Source organism: Piliocolobus tephrosceles, chromosome 20, assembly GCF_002776525.5.
Source record: "Piliocolobus tephrosceles isolate RC106 chromosome 20, ASM277652v3, whole genome shotgun sequence".
Taxonomy (NCBI): Eukaryota; Metazoa; Chordata; class Mammalia; order Primates; family Cercopithecidae; genus Piliocolobus; species Piliocolobus tephrosceles.
In genome coordinates, this window is record NC_045453.1 from 2,952,281 (window position 1) to 2,972,057 (window position 19,777).

General features: G+C 47.6%; 1 protein-coding gene and 1 pseudogene across 1 annotated transcript in view; both read right to left on the reverse strand.

Annotated features, from left to right (window-relative positions):
* Nucleotides 1-9,872: 9,872 nt before the first annotated feature.
* The window catches only part of PSMF1 (proteasome inhibitor subunit 1), a 44,102-nt gene continuing 34,197 nt past the window's right edge, over nucleotides 9,873-19,777 (reverse strand). Inside the window, exons 5-7 of the mRNA XM_023220357.1 lie at nucleotides 14,302-14,355; nucleotides 13,021-13,179; nucleotides 9,873-12,465 (exon numbers count right to left, since the gene is read on the reverse strand). Coding sequence (XP_023076125.1) covers nucleotides 12,414-12,465; nucleotides 13,021-13,179; nucleotides 14,302-14,355 — 265 coding nt within the window. The 3' untranslated portion in view covers nucleotides 9,873-12,413. The remainder of the gene's footprint in view (nucleotides 12,466-13,020; nucleotides 13,180-14,301; nucleotides 14,356-19,777) is intronic.
* Nucleotides 14,364-16,994, reverse strand: LOC111548106 (annotated as a pseudogene).

The window sequence follows — 19,777 nt, forward strand, 5'->3', positions numbered from 1 at the left end:
CTGCATAGTATAAGGTCCAGGAATGATGATGCTCTCCTTCCCCACCTCAACTGGGGATAGCTGGATTAGGCCTCAGATGCTGTGGCCAACCCTTCTGCCTTTCTCCTGTCACACTTCACATCCCAGATCAGCACATCTTGTCAGCTCCACTTTCAGAATCTGATCGCTGTCCACCCTCGGCTGTCACTGCCAGTCCGGGGTTGCTCACTGGTGTTCTGGCTTTCTCTCTTACCCGCTTCTCCTCCCCTCCTCGCCGTCCCACCACCAGGGTCATCCTCCACTCAGCAGCCAGAGGAAGGCCAGAGGGTGGTCAGGTCATGCCACTCCTCTGCTCAAAACTCTCCTATGGCTCCCTCTCCAGGCAAAAGCCAAAATTCTCACCACAACCAGTGGCAGATTTATAGCAAGACTGGCAAAGCGTAAGTGTCCGGGCCTCTCTCTAGCACAAGCCCCTTCCAAGGCCCTGAATTATCTATCTTGAAGATGCCCCCCTTGGACTGCATAAGCTTCAGGTAACCCCAAACCGGGGTTCATCCCTCACAGTGGCCTACAAGGCCCTAAGCAATTGGGCCCCTGTGCTTCTCTGACCTTCTCTCTCACCCCTTACCCTCTTGCTTACTCACCCCGGCCACACTGGCCTCTTGACCATTCCCCAACCTTACTGGGCACGCTTACATCCAAGGGACTTCAGACGTGCTGTTTCCTCTGCCTGGAAGGTACTTCTCCTCAATATCTGCAAGGCCCACTCCCTCACCTCCTTAGGGGCTTTGTTCAAATATCTCCTCTTCAGTGAAGCCTTTGCTGAACACCGTATTTAAAATTGTACCCCACCCCACCTCATTCCCTTTTCTCCTTCGTGGCCTTATTTTTCTCTGATCACTAATCATGACCCAGCAGGCTGAGCCTTGTACTTGTCTTTCCCACCCACGACCTCCCCTACTGGATTACAAGCTCCATGAAAGCCGGAATTTAGGTCTAACTGGTTCTTGCTGTACTCCCAGTGTTAGAAACATGTTTGGCACATTATAGGTGCTCATTGTTGAATGGATGGATGAATACATGTAACAAAAGCTTCCTATACCTGCCGGTGCTGCAGAGCCATATGCAGGACTCAGAAGGCCCATGGCTCCTTCTCAAACTCCTGGAGCCCTCTAGGGGTGATGATCAGTTGTGCAAAGGATCACATGCCTCAAAGGCGCTGATTTTGTCACTGGACCCTGCAGCTGGGAACTTGGGAACCCATTTGCCTTCCTCTCCCTGGGCCTTGGTAGGGCTTTATGTGGAAGGGTTAGAGGGGTCTCCCTCATGAAGACCCTTCTCCCCCAACCTTGTTGGGACATAGCCAGCTTCCAGCTAGACCTGGGAGACATTTGCTGGGTGTTTAGGGGCCTGTGAGATAAACCAACTGGATTCTTCCCATCCAAGGACCTTGAGTGCCCAGGCCTGGCCCTTTGGAACCCCAGTATCCATGATCACATCTACTCACTTACCTCAGGCATCTCCCAGCCAAAAATGCCAGCTGCCTGAGATTCCACCATTATTATTACTCCCTTCCTTGAGAATGAGCATTAATTTCCCTGGGATTCTCTTTAAAATGTCCTCCCTATATGTACATATCTATACACACGTGCATATGTGCATGAGCACACACATGTGCATGCACGTACACACACACACACACACACACACACACAGAGCTTTCTCTTGTCTGACTTAGCCCAGAGGCCAAGGACACCAATCTTGTAAAGCAGCTTCAAGCCAGGACATCCTCTGGATGATTGACGATATTTTCTGTTTCTCCACCAGCCATAGGCCTTACAGTTCCCAGGATGCCAACCTCACAGCAACAATCAAGTTTCTCCTCCCCAGGTGAAGCTGGTTTCTCTGTATTCTTCCTGCTCCCCGCACCCTTAGCAGGATGGGGAGAGATGTCCAGAAGCGTTTCTGTCCTGGCATTTCTGGAGGGGACTGTGTGGTCCTGAGCTGGGAACCAGAACTAGGTCCTGCTGGTCACACCTTCTCCCTGTGGGCCTTTAGGCAAATTACTCCATCTCTCTGGTCTACCAGAGGAAAATTGGAAACCTTCCCACTCTGTCGTCTCTGAAAGCTGGGGGATCAGAGAACACAAGCGGAGGGCTTTCCGAAGTTGAGAGCTTGGTACTCTGGGTCTGGAGAGCTTTGAAGGGGCAGGAGTAGGGGGGAAAGGAGGCATTATTAAGAAGCCACAGGAAATGGGGTTCTGTGTCAGGTTCTGTCAGGAAGCACTCACAAAGTCAGGGAGGCCCTCCATCTGGGCCTGCTCATCTCTCCTGCAGAATGGACTCCTTTTGACGGTCCCCAGGAGGTACATTTCAGCTAGAGAAAGAGAAACTTGCTGAGATTTGGGCTGGAGTGGTAGGGAGCTTCTTGTCAGTGAAGGTATGTTAGCATCTACTGGTCAGGTGTTGGATATCTTAGGGATGGAGCACAGTGGAGATGGGTAGGATTTAGCCAAGAGACTCCCCAAGCTTCCAACCCCCGCTTTGAGGGGAGCCAATGTCCCAATGGCCAGAGGCCTGGCTAAAGACAGTAACAACCCTGGCCCTGTAGTATCTTCTTGTCTTTGGCCCAAAACCCCTCTTCGCCACATTATTTCTCTTCTAGATCAAGCTGTTCCATGAGCAAATGGACAGGACCAGGACACCTAAATGGTGCAGAGGGTTGCAGGATGACCATCTTCCTCCTCCCAGAGGGCCAAGTGATTCTGAGCTTTCTCCCTACTCAAATCTCAGAGGGCTTGTCAGAGGCAGAGTCCCTTACAGAGGAGGTGCACTGAGGATGGTCCGTCAGATGAGTGGGACTGCCTGGATGCTTGGTTGTAGTTTAATGCCTCTTAGCCTGTTTCCTCATCTGTAAAAGGGTGGTGCCAATAACAGTGCCTTCCCCATAAGGCTGTGGTGAGCAGAAAATAAAATGATACCTGTAAAGCACTTAGCACGGTGCCTGGCACCCCATAATTGTTTGATGTTAGCTATTCGTGTTCGTTTTCATTCATTCATTCACACACAATCTGCATTCCTCCCTGAGCTAGGCGCTGTAGGGTACACATAGACCCTGCTCTTGAGTTGGTCACAGGCTGTCTGGGGAAACAGGACAGTGATTGCTGCTGTGATGGTCATGCACAGTGGACTCTGTGTGTGGAGGAGAGATCTGATTGAACTGGGGTCAGAAAGCGTCACCCTTCTTCCAGGAAAGAAGGGTGTGTCTAATGGGAATCTTAAAACAATGAGGCAGTACCAGTGTGAAGAGAGAGTGGAGAGAAGGAAAGGCACTCAGGGCAGAGGAACAGCATAAGCAGAGGCTCAGAGGCTACACAGCCTGGCATGCACTGTGGTGGTGGTGGCGGGGGGGGGGGGGGGGGGGGGGGGGGGGGGGGGGGGGGGGCGGGGGGTGGAAGGGAGGTCTGCATTCTGGGCTGGAGTGTGGGATGAGGCATACTGAAGGGCATGCCTCAGCGTTTCATCATCTATAGAATGGGGACAGCCACAGTACTGAAGTCACAGGGCCATTATGAAGACTCAGTTCACACAGAGACAATGTATAGCACATGGAGAGAGGTCACTGTCAGCTACTATAAAGCTTGCAGATGTGTGTGGCAAGAAGAATCTTCTGATGTCATGCACTTTAGGGGTGACACTGGCACTGGGGAGGCCCATCCATGGGACTGTGGACTCCAGTATCCCCAGCCCTTCTCTCAGAGATCCTGCTGCAGCCAGAGGACATGACCTCAAGCTCCAGGTACTTCATCTCAACAACCTGTCCCTACTTGGGCTCTGAGCCACCAAGGTCAAGGTGGCGGCCGCTGCTCTCCTGGGCTGACGGGGAGGTTAGTGAGTGCAAGGAAAGCTGGCCCCAGGGGAGCAGGGAGGGCAGAGGAAGAAGGCGGCTTCCATGCCAACCTCTTCCCGGGTGGCTCAGTGTCTGGGCCAGTACTGACTTAGGGCCAAGGGCATTTAGCAAAAGCCATTTCTCTCCCATCTCATCTTTCTTCTCCTCCTCCAATCTCCCCCTATTCCTCTCTTTTTGATTCCTTTTTCTGTCCGCATTTCATTTTATTGAAGTCACTCATGGGGGTTAGGCACCCACGGGAGAGTTGTTACTACTGCTGACTCTCCTCCTGACAGTCCCCACCCTTCCTCATCAGATTAAAGCAGGGACCCAAGTGCAAATGCCTGCAGGGCTCGGCAGGTGACATTAACAAACTAAGCAGGTGGCTGTGACAGCGGCAGGATTAAAGGGGAGGTCTGCTTCAATTCCTGCTGGCTGATGCCCTGTGGTGGATGGGCTCAGGGTTACCAGAAGTCCCGAATTTTCAAGAGCAGCTGGACTGCTGGACTTTTGTGTGGGTAAAAGAATGCTGAAAGGGATTATCCCGCTGCCTGAGAATGGTGGTTGAGGACAAGGAAGTGTCCAATGAGATGCCACCTGCTGGGACCAGACCTCCACACCCTTCCCCATGCCCAGGACTTACTAAATCACTTAAGAAGGGGACTGATGCCTGCCTCCCAGCTGCAGGGCTAAGCTGCAGGGCCTGTGGACCACCTGAGTGTTACCCATCCAAGCACCCTTTATTCATTCTTTCAACAAAGATTTGAGCACTCTGTGCTAGGTTTTGGAGATACTGCACTGAACAGATAAAAAATGTAAGGAGGGTATTCTTGAGAGGGCTTGAAATGTATCTTCTGGAGCTCAGAAGAGTTTGTGAACATGGAGATGAGGTCTATTTCTGACCAGAGAATTCCTGAGGTGGGAAGGGCCCCGTGGGAACAGCCCATGCTGACTTGAAGGGATGGTGGTATTGGGGATTAGGGAGGAGGAGGGACAGTCCTACCTCCCCTCGCAGTGTCCTAAGGCCCTTGTAGGTAGGTAGAGGACCCCAGTGTTCCTGGGGCTCCAAGCACTGATGCAGCAAGGTGAGAGGAGGCTGAGCTGTGGGTTGCACAGGTGACTGCAGCCCAGCATACTACGTCAAAGAGATGGGCTGTGAGCCTCTTAGATAGGACAGAGATCCCCACTCCTCTCTGAGGGTCCAGGACAAAGCACTCGCCACCACCCCCAAATTATCCATATACTCTACTGAAAACCCCAGCATCAAACCAAACCAAACCAAACCAAACCCAAAACCCTAGCATGAATTAGAGTAAGAACACCTGTAGCTAGGCATAGTGGCTTGTGCCTGTAATCTCAGCTACTCCAGAGGCTGAGGCGGAAGGATCACGAGGCCAGGAGTTCAAGACCAGCTTGCGCAACATAGCAAGACTCCCATCTTGAGGATCACTTGAGGCCAGGAGTTTAAGGCTGCAGTGAGCTTTGACCATGCCACTGCACTCTAGCCTGGGCAACAGAGACTCTGTTACTTAAAAAAACAAACAAAACAAAAAACAAAAAACAAAAAACAAAATCTCCTCTCACCAACATCATCATGGCCACTGAAGAAACTTTACTTTTCTCCCTTCCTCCCCCTCACCCACCACAATGGAGGAGCAAGAGACCTCAGAAGAAGCCAGAGACTACCTCTTGGAAGTTTGGGAGTTGGAAAGTTTAAGCTGGGCTGGACTGAGTTTGAAAACCAAAGTGCCCAGTTAGTTACTGGCTGGGCCCAAGATGTTAAGAAAGGAGTATTTGATAGAGGTCAGCTGGATAAAAAGAAAACACTTCATGTTTGTACACTGCAATGAACCAGTTACTTATTACACACATTAAGTCACCCAATTTTTAAGCAATAGTGTTCTCTCTGTGCCAAGCCCTCATCTATGTCTTTACATGTACTAGATCACTTAAAACTCACAACAATCCTATAGAGGGGTCCTATCACTACCTCCATTTGACATATGAGGATGCTTTGGCATAGCCAGATTAAGTGACTTGCTGAAGGTCACACCACTGGTAAAGAACAGAGTCAAAACTCAAATTTAATAGCTGCCATCATGCATCTTTCAAATTTAATAAAATGCCGCCAGTCAGAGCACATTTGTGGGCAAACCTGGGCTATCAGCTGTCACTTTGATGCCGGTGGTTTACATGTAAATTGGGAAGCTCTGTGGGGAAGAGGAGGAGGGCAGGTTAGGGGAGCACTAAACTCAGTCCAGCCCATGGCCCACTTAGTCATGGACTCTCACAGACAGGCAGGATCTTGGGGAGGTGGGTCCATCCTTATCTACATTTTACAGATGGGGAAAGCCAAACTTGTCCAAGGCCACCATGGCTGAGGGCCCCTGGGCCATCCCTCTCTTCATAGGCTTCTCACTTGAATTTCTGTCCTGAGAACCAAGAAACCTAGAGGATGGAACTGCTCCCATGCTTCCTTCTGAAGGAGGAGAGGGCAGGGATCTGTATTGGGTGGCAAGAAGCCTAGGTCCAGACCCCCTCCTCTCAGGATGCCTGCCTGTCCCCAAGAGTGGGCCATCCTGGGTGAGGAAGCAGCAGACACTGACCTGACCTAGCTCCAAAGGCCTCCTCCAGCACCTTTAGGGAGGCTGGCCGCTGACCAGGGTGCTGAACCTGTACAGCACTTTCCTCTTCTCAGCCTAGCTGCGGGAACTGGGACGGGGAAAGAAGGGGTCCCTCATATTTTTGTCACTCAGGGACCTCCATGACTGATTTGGGCAGTGCTCACTGGAAATGCCTTGGACTTGGAGCCACAATTTGTGGTCTGCGTGGCCTTGGGAAAGTCACTCAACAGCTGTGGACCTGCTTTCTCATCTGTCAATAGGGAAGAGTAACTGCCATCCTACTGAACTCAGAAGGCTGAGGTGAGCAGCACATGGGGCCAGGTGACAGAGCCCTGCGCAGAGTCTGAGCCCATTCCTGCGGCCCAGGGAAGTCTCTTAGGAGCTCCCTGTCACATATGGGCTTCTTGAGCCTGTTTCTTCCTCTGGGGAATGAAGGTTGTGCAGGTGGTTTCAGATGCTCCTCCTAACCACGTGCTCTGGGCACTGTGGCTGCAGGTGGAAGTACTCAGGAGCATAAGGCATGCTGTGCAAACAGGACTGACTGAGGAGCCTTAAGACCATCCTGGGGATTATGAAGAACACAAGTCCTGACGTGGTTTCCCAGCTTCTGGAATGGGTTTTGCCAGGGACCCATGTACCTCACCTAGAGAGGATGTGAGGTCTGGGTACAGCAGTTCTACTGAAAAGAGCACTGACATGGGTTCCAATCATGATTCTGCCACCCCAGGGGGTATGTGCAGCATCTCAACTAATGCCATTAGCTGTGTTTACCTTGGGGTTGTCAGGGGTAATACATGTGATGAGGAGAAGCCTAGCACACCGTGTGCACCAGATAAATACTTATTTCCTGCACCGGGGGATATTCCAAGGTTCTTCTCTTGTCCTTGAGTCCCACCCTTATCTACCCATCTGACTTCAGTAACAATTGCAGCAAGCACCCACCGAGCCCCAACTCTCTGTTAATAAGACACATTATTTGGTTGGATCTTGCAAGAATCCTGCAGATAGGGGTGATGCTCATTTTGCAGATGAGGATGGCCACACACTGACAAAGGGAAGGCTGTGAGTAACCCATGCTTGACAGAGTCTGAGACTCCTGCTTGACCTTGAGCAAATTACTGGACCTTTCCAATCCTTTCTTTTCTGGTATAGGAAATGGGGATAACACCTCATTATGGTTATGATTTGAAGATACAATGTATGCTATAAAGGTGCTGAATTTTAAAAGATACATGAAACACATTTGAGTGACCCATGGGGGCAAAGGAATGGAGTGGATCCTGGGGGAAAAATCAATGAAAACTTCAAATCAGAGTTCTAATGTGCCATTAACCAAGAGGACTGACTGACTCAATTCTTTGTACTTGATATTCACGTAAAGGAAAAAGACATAGTACATGTGAGCTTCTCACACTTTAAGTGTACACAAATCTCATGGAGAACTGTTTGCGTCAGCAGCATCCTCTCACTACCTTGTCCCTCTAAACCCATGGTGACTCTCACAACACTCACCTTAGGTGGCTCATCTGGAGCACAGCTGTTCAAATGGCCATCCAGTGTCTTCTACTGCACTGCACCGTCAGCCTCATGCTCCTCTAAGCAGGGGCTGGGCCTTCCACTTTGCGCCTCCCACAGGCACTGCCACTTGTGCGGTGTTCAAATCTCCTATCATTGTTGCTGGGTCTGTCCTCAGTCAGCTAGGCCTTGCCACCCCTCCCTGCCTACCATCCTACCTGCCACACTTGCCTTTTGACCCACCCTCCAGGACAGATTCAGGACCAAGCACGGCTGCAGTGACTTGGTACATGTGTCCTGGGGTTAATACAGTGACGCATTAGTCCTAGGGCTCAGCCGCAGTAAACAGAAATTTACCTTTTATAACCAAAAAGGTTATGGTCCAGAGAGCAGCAGGATCACATCATCATTGCTACAATCTGGGGATTAGGAACTCCAGAGCCACACAGCAGCTGCCTATATCTGTGCCTTGTGGTATCCCAAGGGCAATAAAGGGCTGGGGACTTGGATGTCTGTCTTTGAATATCTCCTTTGGTACAAAAAGTCAATAGTGGTTTACACACATACAAGTTTTATGACAGATACACTGGGGATACACATGTGGGGAATCTTCCCTTGCCCTGGTGGAGCCTTATTGGAAATGTACAGAAGTACACAAATTTAGGTGACAAAGAATACAAACTGCTCCACAGATTCTAATTTTCTCCTGTGAAGAGAGGCATGGATCATTAACAGAATGTTATTAACAGTAGAAAGGGAGGCCATAGGAGAAACGAGGTTCCAAAGAGTGAGGCTGCGTGGAACTTGCTACCTATTTCCTAACTACATGTCAACAACTAATGACCATCCAGCACAGGCACACCACCTCCACTGGGAGCACAATACATTCTTGGAGTTTCGGTCTCGAGAGACGCATGACTTCACAATGAAGGCTGACAGACACTGATGACTGAGGAGATGAATGCAGTAAGAAACACAGCTAACTCTTAAGAATTGGGGAAGACACAAGCCTCGGAAGAGAAGGTGAGATGTGGGGGCTGCTGGTACGTCATAGAAATGGTCCGAGATGGTCTATAGCACTTCACCACCAAAAGACAATTTAGAACTAGATCTTTATTCTACTTGTAATTCACTGGATAAACAAAGAAATTTCAAACCAAACCAAAGTGATGATGTGAATCTCATTAGATCTGAAAAGGTCATGAGAACTTTCTCTAGAGACAGAACCTGCCCTGTATCACATCCAGCCCAGAACCATCCCCAAAAGTCTAATCAACTCCTCTGCAGCTCACCAGCCATGTTCATCCCAAGGTGGTGATTATCAAAACCATAGACTGCTCCCCAAGGGGCACTGATTCTGGTCTCTGCCTTGCGTGGTGTAGGTCAAAATTCTTTTTTAAAAAATGGAAGAGAAGACCACAATAAGATGCCACTTCACACTAACTAGGATGGCCATAAGCATGAAAAATAACAAGTGTTGGTGAGGATGTGGTGAAACTGGAACCCTCATAAATTACCAGTGGAAATGTAAAATGGTACAGCTTCCGTGGAAAACTGTCTGGCAATTCCTCACAAAGTAGAATATAGAGCTACCATGTGAATCAGCAATTCCACTCCTCGGTATATACCCAAATGAACTGAAAACATTTGAAACTCAAACAACTGAAAACTCAAAAACTGGTACACAAGTGTTCTTGGCTGCATTACTCATAATAGCCTTTTTGTAGAAACAACCCAACTGTCCATCAACTGATAAAAGGATAAGCAAAATGTGATACATCCATACCATGGATACATGCTACAGCATGAATGAATCCTGAAACCATCACATGAAATGAAAGAAGCCAGACACACAAGGCCATAATATTGAGTGATTCAATTTATGAGAACTGTCCAGAAAAAACAAAAAGAAATCTTTAGAGATAGATGTTAGTGGTTGCCTGGGGCTGGGGGCAAGGTAATGGGGAGTCATGCCAATGGGTGTGTGGTTTCTTTCTGAGGTGGTGAAAATGTTCTGGAATTAGAAATGGTGGTGGATGTGCAACACCGTGAACACACTAAAATCCACTGAATTGCATACTTTAAACAGGTATGTAAATTATGGGTATGTAAATTATATCTCAATAAAGCTGTTATTTAAAAAAGGAGGAACAGGTCACTTAGTACTGATGTTTATTGCTAAGGCTCCAATCTTTTGGGTTCTACAAAATATACACCTGAAACGTTCCAACCTCCTGCTTGATGATTACTCATGACTGGAAGGAGGGAAGTGGCCCAGACCAAAATAAGCACCATCAGCTTGACCAGGAAGTTCCTAAAGGCTCTATTCACTTCCTCCCATAGAACACCAAAGAAAATGACTGTGTTTCTCAGTGTCCTTGATGCAAGGAAACTCACAGAAAATGGCTGATTCTGCAGATGAATCACAATTTTCTGTTTTCAGAAAACAGAATTTTGTATATGACTATCTTTTCGACCTTTGCCACTAGAAAATCTAAGTGGCAAATTTATTGTTTACATTTTATCTTTTCCTCACATCAAGATCCTAAAAGTTATCTACCTTCCCTGCTTCTGTCTGATGGTCCCTATCATCCTTTAAATATTTCCTTTTATAATAAAGGATGTTTTTATGAGCAAACTGCTCTAAGTCCTTTTGGCTGCAAGTATGGTTCAATTCCAAAACAAAAACTAACATTCCTCCCATTTGCCAGCTCTCAAAAGTTATGAGTAATGATTGAATCTGCACCTCTGCCTGATCTCTGGGTCTTTCTTCAAAGCAGAGATGTTCTAAAGGTTTCAAGGTGGTTGGCTTCCCTGTCTCTGGGGTCTTTTACTAAATCACTGCTTGCCATGGGGACTGACAGAAGTACCCAGGTTGTTGCGCAGGACAGCCTCCCCACCCAGGCCCAGCTTCCATCTGAGACTGACCCTGGGCCTAGGCATCGGTTTAGTTTTCATCTACCTGTTCTCAGGCTAAGAAGATAAGCAATCTGAGGCTACAGAAAACAGCCCAGCAGATACCTCAGAAGAGCTACAGTAGCTTGTTTACCTGCAGGTAAATAATAGGTCCTAATTTAGGGGAAGGAATCCAAGGAGCTGAGAAATCAAAGGACCTACATATGGTTGAAATGCTAGCTGCAGAGCGGAAGTGACTACCGCCTTGATCTCGTGCCTCTTAGCCTGGTGCTCTATCGTGCTCTTTCCACTCCAGAACAGGGCTCATCACTGCCCGCGTCTGTCAGGCCTCGGGCTGAAAAGGATCCGGAGAACACCAAAGGTCAGGTGGGCCAGGACGCAAGGCACAGGACTACCTGCTCCTCCCGAAGTTCAACACCATACTCAGATGTAGTCCAAGCTCCTGTGCTCGGTCTGGGCCCCATGGGGTCCAAAAACCAGAGTTAGGCAAGAACCACACAAGGTTCAAGGGAAGTATGGCCTTGAATCATCATTCTTTTCCTCTGCCCCAGTTTACAGGGGTTACCAAACACCGAATGAGACATCCAAATGCTTCAGAGCAGGAAAGCCACCTCCAATTTCATAGGGTTGGCACAAGGCCCTAAGAGGAAGGGACTTGCTTAGAGAAGGGACTTGCTTAGGGTCAGTCACTAAGTTACTGGCAAAAATAAATTAGCCTTCAGGTCTGCTCTGTTTTTTCCTTGGCTTTTTGACTACTGCTGCCCATGCACAGATGGACCTACAAAACTGGCCCAGACAGGAATAGCTGGAGGATTTTGTCTCATCAGAATGATGCAGTCTTTCCACAATGTTCCTGCCCTTGTGAAAGTCATCCTTGTGGCCTATGGGATTCCAGTCACTCACTTCCATTCATGCAGCCAGATGGGGACCCATCTTAGTGATGTCAGAAGCAATGGCAATTAATGAACGGAAGGTGCCTGCGAAGCAAGAATGGGCCCTGGGCAGGAAAAAGAGTCATTCAGCCCTACAGAAACTCAAACTCTAAAGTCTCATAAATGGAAGGAGCTATGCATTAATGTACAAAGAAAAGTGGGAAGCCGGCAACAGGAATTCTGTATTGACATTTGGTTCTTAATAATAACATCCAAAATGCATTCTGTTCTTATAGCACTGCATCTGGTGGAGGATATATGTTGCTGAAGGTTGCCGGAGTCTCCCTTGGGAAGTGGGGAGGAGTTGGTGGTGAAAGGGGAGGAGCTGGTGGTGAAAGAGACACACTGATTTCTCTTTGGGAGCTATCCGCAGCTAGGTGGAGAGCTGCAGCGGGTGTCTTGGCTCTGGTAAGGGGTGGGGAGGCTATCCCAGCCGGCTTGCAAACATATGAGCAGAATCCCGTGCCCCCAGCCTGCAAGAACATGGTTGCTGATGGGGACAGCAGTGGCAGCTCCAGGAGAGTGGAGGGAAGCCTGGGATGTTACATTCTTGAGGCCTTCACAGGTACATGTCATCGTAGCCCGGCGGAGGGAGATGGTCTGGGTTAGGTCTGGAATGGAAAGAGGGGCTGATGAGTTGGAGTGATGGAGAGACCAGGGGGACATGGGCAGACGTGACCCTGCACTGAGGGAACCTGCCCTTCAAAATGATGTGATGGTGTGAGGAATTTAAAAACATGCACTCAAGAGCCAGACAGCCTGGGTTTGAATCCTGACTCCCCCACTTGGTATAAGTTACCTAATCTTTCAGGGTCTCACTTTCTGCATCTATAAAATGTAGACACCACTATCTACCCAAGACTGCTGAAGAAAGGATCCAATGAGTTTCTGACACATACTTAACTTTCAAGAACTGTTAGTTCCTCCTCCTACTTTGAGTTCTCCCCAGAGGGGAGCTGGGGAAAGAGAGGCACTGAGGGATAGGGAGCTCCTAGAAGGCTCCAGGGAGGCATCAGGCAGGGACCTGGAGGAGGCTCCACTCTCCTGGCAGCAAAAGGTGAAGGCAGAGGCAACTGTGTGCCTGGGGCTAGAAACCTTCGTTGCTGCCACACTGAGCCAAGCTGCCATCAGGTCCTACTTCTCAGCATACCTGAGTGACTACCTACCCAGGTGGGCTGGTCCCAATGGGTCCGAAGGGGTCAAAGCGAGCTCCTGGGGGCACAGCGCCTGGAGGAAGCCGGTTTGGGAGGCCTGAGGAAGGGTCAATAAGTGCTCTTGGGAAGCCAGATCTCAGGGGATCCACAATCATGCCACCTCTCCGATGCCTAAGGCAAGAAGAAAAGCTGGGTAAGCAGGTGTGGTAAGGACTGCCCTTGGAGAACAGGTGAGGGAGGTGAGAATGGACCAAGAATGGCTGGGTTGTCTAATGTGGATGGCCCAAGCAGACATGTGGATGGCTGCCTGAGAGCCAGCAAAAAGTGGGCAAGGGCAAGAACACAAAGCCTATACGAAGAGCATACTTCACAGCTGAGTACTTTTGGCTCTGCAGGGGTTGGTTCTTCTGCACAGTGCTTTTGGTTCTGTAGGGCTCCTCAAAATTGAGATCCCTGCCACATCCTGTACCTAAGAGGGCCAACTTGATCCAAGACCAAGAGCCAGAACTTGCCAAGGTCAACTTCAATGCACTCACAAGGTTCTGCAGGGTGCTACTTTAGGTTTAGGACTAATAATAGCATTGAGAAAATTTGTGATGTTGGTTTTTTCTGCTCTTTCCCTTAAGGGCCTCAGGGCAATTTCTGACTGCCTGTAGATTGCCTAAGTCTGGCTCCTGACAGCACCTGTCCCTCATGGAATTCCATGGACCTGACCTCATGTGCTCAAACTAGGATGAATGAGCTGATGGTTCCCAAAATTTTGAGGTCACTGCTTAGTTGTATCCCCACTGTCTATGAATGAGATGCTGAAGTTGGGGTCACTTTGCAGCAGAGGTTAAAATCTAGTTGGAATCATTCAGGGAAGAGAGTGGAGAGCAGAGGCTATAGTAACTTTGTTGGATGCATGATAAGAACCATCCAGAGTCTAATGGGGCTCAGAGGCTCCCTTTATCAAGTAGGGTAATCTCTGAATGGCCCTGAGCTGCCCTAAGGCCCACCATGTGCTCTTCACTATACAGTTGATAAACTAGGGTGGGCAGGGGGACCGGGAAATGGCAGAAGAGCTGCCTGCTGGGCTTGCTCACCTCCTTGCCAACACTCAGCGCTCTCCTGCACTGCTCTAGCTGAGGAGGGGCAGCGCATGTGGCAGTGCTTTCTCAGCCGCTCAGCAACAACTCCCTCCTCCACCCCAAAGGAAGAGACTGACTGAAAACTCTAAAATTAGAAGACGAACTGGGGCTGAAAAGCCACAAGAGCAAGTTGTGTGGCTGCCACCTCCCCAGCAGTACTCACCCAAAAGGGTCTAAGTCTTCTCCCCCGACAGCAAATGGGCCCAGGGGATCACACCTGAAACAAACAAGAGATAATTACTGCAAGTCCCAGAGCAGCCAGGCACCTGATACATGTGGGATCAGAAACACATTTGCAGGCACGGCAAACCCCTGCATGAGACCATAACACAAAGGATATTTCAGGGTGGTCCTTGGCTCAGATGAACAGTGATAATCCTACAATGACAATTATGTAAGAAGGGCGGAACACAAACCTAAAAACATAGATTAAAATATTAAATAGTAATATTTTAAAATAGTAATATTGGTAACGTCCAGATAAATTTTATTCACATCTTTCTCAGTTTCTTCAACTTTTTATAATGAACCAATAAGTTTTACATCAGAAAAATATTATTCTTAAACCCAAAACCAAAATCCCAAAGCTAAGATTCAGACAGAAGCTTCCAAGGTAGAGACAGGTGCATGGAGTCACATACAGCTAGAACAGTGCTTCTCAACCTTTTTGTCAATATAGCCCCTGTATAAAATTTTAGTACTATAGATGTACTGCGTATCTGCGTATCTGTTTATGCATTGTACCTGAAGGAGGGCCACAAACCACTGTAATCTCTAGGACTGCCCCTGACCCCAATAGCCGATTTCTGCCTTCATGGAGAATGCATGAGCTGGAAAGCACATAAATGACTGCATGCTTTCTGGAGAGTAATTCTATATTATCTCTGTAATATATATAGATAGAGATACACATAAAAAAACATAGTCCTTCAGAAGTTTTATATGTCTTTTTTTTTTTAATGGCAGCACTTTTATTTTTTCTTACACAATGATGTGCTGCTAGGCCTAATGTTCTCACATAACAGTAAAAAAAACAAAATTTGTTGTCATCTCTTAAAGACTCAAGAATTGCATACCAAAAAAAAACCTTACATAAATGAAAAGGATGAATAAATTTACAGGTGTAAATGCAAACTGCTTCCAACTCAAGGCAAGTAACAGCCCATGGTGTTCTGGCAGGAAAACATCAGCTAAGAAAGGAAACTGGGTCCTACAGGCAAGACAGAAATGACAACTGGTTCAGGAGCCCTTGCCAGCCTCTAGAGAAATCCCAGAATACTCAGCCCTGATACATTAATACCCTGCACCAGTGGGAGACTGCCAGCCACACAGACCCACCAAGTCATGGACTTGTCCTCCACAGGCATGTTCTCCATCTCAGTCATGAAGTGCCCAAACCACATGTGCCAAGGGTTGAAATCAAAGACATGAACAGAGTATTAAACAAATACCAAGAGAACAGTTAACTTGAATACAAGGTCAGAATCAGCAACAAGTTCTACAATCCACTGCTGATCAAGCTTCAAGGACAAATTTCTTTCCAAAAGCTTATTCCAGTTTTGTGAGACTGGCATGAGGTGTATACATTTGTCAGGGGCAAATTTATACATCTGAATTACCCTATGCAGCAAATGCTACACATCTGCTTGTAGTCCATTTAGAAGCATTTGCGGTGGACATGGAGGGGCCCAACTCGTCATACTCCTGCTTGCTAACCCACATCTGCTGGAAGGTGGACAATGAGGCCAGGATGGAGCTGCTGATCCACACGGAGTACTTGCGCTCTAGGAGTGCAATGATCTTGATCTTCCTTGTGTTGGGCACCAGGGCAGTGATCTCTTTCTGCATCCTGTTGGAGATGCCTGGGTACATGGTGGAGCCACCGGCCAGCACCGTGTTGGTGTACAGGTCCTTGTAGATGTCCACATCACACCTTATGATGGAGCTGAAGGTGATCTCATGGATGCTGCAAAATTCCACGCCCAGAAAGAAGGGCTGGAACAACGCCTCCAAATACTGGAACTGCATGTTGCCAATGGTGATCACCTGGCTGTCAGGTAGTTTGTAGCTTTTCTCCAGGGAGGAGGATGATGTGGCGGTGGGCATCTCCTGCTCAAAGTCCAGGGCGACATAGCACTGCTTCTCCTTGAGGTCATGCACGATCTCCCGCTCGGCCGTGCTAGTGAAGTTGTAGTCACACTCTGTGAGAATCTTCATGAGGTGGTCAGGTTCTGGCCAGCCAGGTCCAGACACAGGATGGTGTGGGGAGGGCACAGCCCTCGTAGACAGGCACTGTGTGTGACTCCATCTCCAGAATCCATGATAATGCCAGTAGTGCGCCCAGAGGCATAGAAGTATGGCCTGGACTGCCACGTACATGTCCAGGGTATTGAAGGTCTCAAACATGATATGAGCCATCTTCTCTCTGTTGGCCTTGGGGTTTAGGGGGCCCTCAGTCAGCAGCACCAGGTGCTCCTCCAGGAACACATGCAGCTTACTGTAGCCAGTGTGATGCCAGATCTTCTCCATGTCTTCCTGGTTGGTGACAATCCTGTGCTCGATGGGGTACTTCAGTGTCAGGATGCTGTGCTTGCTCTGGGCCTTGTTGCCCAGGTAGAAGTCCTTCTGGCCCATCCCCACCATCATGCCCTGGTGTTGGGGGCACCTGACGGTGGAGGGAAACATGGTTCGAGGGGCGTCATCCCCAGCAAAACCAGCTTTGCACATGCTGGAGCCATTGTCAATGACAAGTATGGCAATCTCTTCTTCCACTGTGACTGGTGGAGGAGCGGGAAGAGCTCCTCCTTCTAGGCGGCAGAGCAGCGGGAAGATGTGGAGCACAGGCCGGCAGTAGTGAGTGAGACCCTCTTATAGATCTCTATATTCTTTGATCTGATAATTTTATGTCAAAGTGTTCATTTTAAATAAAGAATAAAGAATTTAAATTAAAATATATTCACAAAGACATCAATCAAGGAAACTGCAGTCAGCTTAAATGGAGACCAGTTAGGAACGTCATGGCAGGTTCCTAAATGTAGCCATGGAAACAATAAAAACCATGTTCTGAGAATGTTTTAAAAATGATGTGGAAAAACACTCATGCTGTCGTGTTAAGTATCGAGGGGAAATGGGGTTTATCAACAGCCTAGGGAAGTTAACTGTGAAAAATGTGTGTATGCAGGGTAGTGGTGGTGGTATGTATAATTACAACTAGAAAGAAGCGTACTGAGAGTGTAAACAGTGACAGTTACTCCTGGGTGGCGAGGTATTTCTTTATACTTTCCTGTTTTTTCTGTAATGGATATGGATATAATACAACAAAAATCTTTAGTATTTTGAAAGATGTGCTTTGGAATCTTCGCAGAGCCCTGGCAAGCAATACAAACCTGACAGTTTCGGGGCAGTGGCAGGTTCCTGCCAGACCTTGGGAAAGCCTTATATACAGCAGCTAATCTAAGCTTACAGGTAAGAAGCCATTAATTAGAGAACTGGGAAAAAATCCAGAAGTAGGTGCTCCTCCAGTCAGTTCCACCTGATGGGTTGGAATCGCAGAATACTGTGATTTAAATGGACAAGGCCAGGTTTCCTAGGGAAGGAATTTTTCCTGACCTAGGTTACTACTCCCAAGCCACAGTTCATGGAGCTAGCAGTCAAAGTTTCTAGCAGCCTCCAATATCCTGCCCAACTGGAGGCAGACCAGGTGGTGCCAGAGGGCAGTGAGCATCTTACCTGACTCCATGAAGTGCCCCCCGACAGAGTGGCAAACATAGGGGGCTTCCAGTGGCTGTTAAAATGCTTGGGAATAAAGAGTCTTGATTGCTCTGAAATATGCAACCATCTCTATTTTTTTCTCTGGACCACGAAATATGGGGAGGAGAGAAGAAACAGAGAACCAAGAAAGGCCAGAAAGGCAGTTGCAGGCTGGGCATGGTGGCTCATGCCTGTAATCCCAGCACTTTGGGAGGTGGAGGTGGGCAAATCACTTGAGGCCAGGAGTTCGAGACCAGCCTGGCCAGCATGGCAAAACCATATCTGTAAAGGCCGAGTGCAGTGGTTGATGCCTGTAATCCAAGCACTTTGGGAGGTCGAGGTGGGATGACTGAGAGTCCAGGAGTTCGAGACTAGCCTGGGCAACACAGTGAGACCCCCTATCTCTATTCCTAAGGAAAAATAGGTGCTGTATTTCCTAAGTTGTTTTTGCTATTAACATTTTTAATGGCCAATACATATTCAAGAGAAGTAAATTTTAAAAATTTACTTAATTTTCTATTGCAAGCATTGATGATGTTTCTGGGGTATGCATGTGTAACTACAAATAACACTGTACTTAATACCTTTCATGTACATTTTTTTTTCTCTATGTTAGAAAACACAGATATCTTACCTTCTGTCACTCCACTACTATATGATGGGAACAAAGAACTAATGTTTCTTTGGTCAACTAATTGAAAGGAGTTGTGCTCAGGAGCCTCAACTACACCTGACTGAGATGATTAGGCCTTGGTCCTTCAAGTTAATGAGATCTAGATAACATTTTAGACTGAGTTGATGCAGTAATGGGTTAAGACTCTTGGAAACCTCAGGGGAAGAAAGATATATTTCATATTTGAGAGGCCAGAGAAAAGACTGTGGTAGATGGAATTCAATCCCCTCTCAAGACTCCACAACTCCTAATCCCCAGTACCTATGAATGTGATGAGAAAGCAATACTGTGATTGTTTTGTTATATGGCACAGTTGACCTCAAAAGGGCACATTATCTCAGTGGGCTAATCTAATAAACAGGACCCCTTAAAAGCACAGAACATGGAATGTGGCAGAAGAAGAATGCCCAAGAAGAGACTCAACACAGCACTGCTGGCTTTGAAGAGGAGGCAGCCACATGAGAAGAAATGCAGAAGGTCTTATGGAACTGAGGGAGAGGGATAGGAACCTTAGTCTTATAACCACAAGGAACTGAATTCTGCTAATGACCTGAATGAGCCAAGCAAATCCATATTCTTGACCTAGAGAATTATGACATAATAAGTGGGTGCAGTTTAAAGCCACTAAGTTCGTGGAAATTTATGATGCACACATATGCTGCAAACACTTTCCTCACTTTACTAGCCTTACACTTTGAGTTCAGTTAGCTAACAGATGTTACGAAGACACTGTTTTTCTAAGTAATTTAAAAGAATAATGAGACTGACTCCAGCATTGGTAAGGATAGGAAAATGACACTGAAACATAGAATGTCAATTAACACAACTGTTTAGAAGGGCAACTGAGCAATAAGTATGAAAATCTCTATAAACAGACTTGGTCCTTAATGTAGTAATTCTATAGGAATCTATTCTAAGGAAACATTCAGAGACGTGCTCCAAATTGCATAAAAGTATGTCCATAAAAGTAATGAATCATTAGTTATAGTAGCCCCAAACCAGAAATGACAGGCTAAAAAAAGAACTTGCATCGTCCTTGAGTTTTCTTCCCTTCATTAAGCCAACCCATCGGCAAGTCCTGCCAGGTGTACTTCCAAACAGACCCTAGAGCCACCTGTCTTATATACCACCATCTACCACCGACCACCACTATTCCTTGCCTGGCTGCCTGTGTCAGCTTCTTCTCTGGGTCTGTTTTTACTCTTGTCCCTCTATA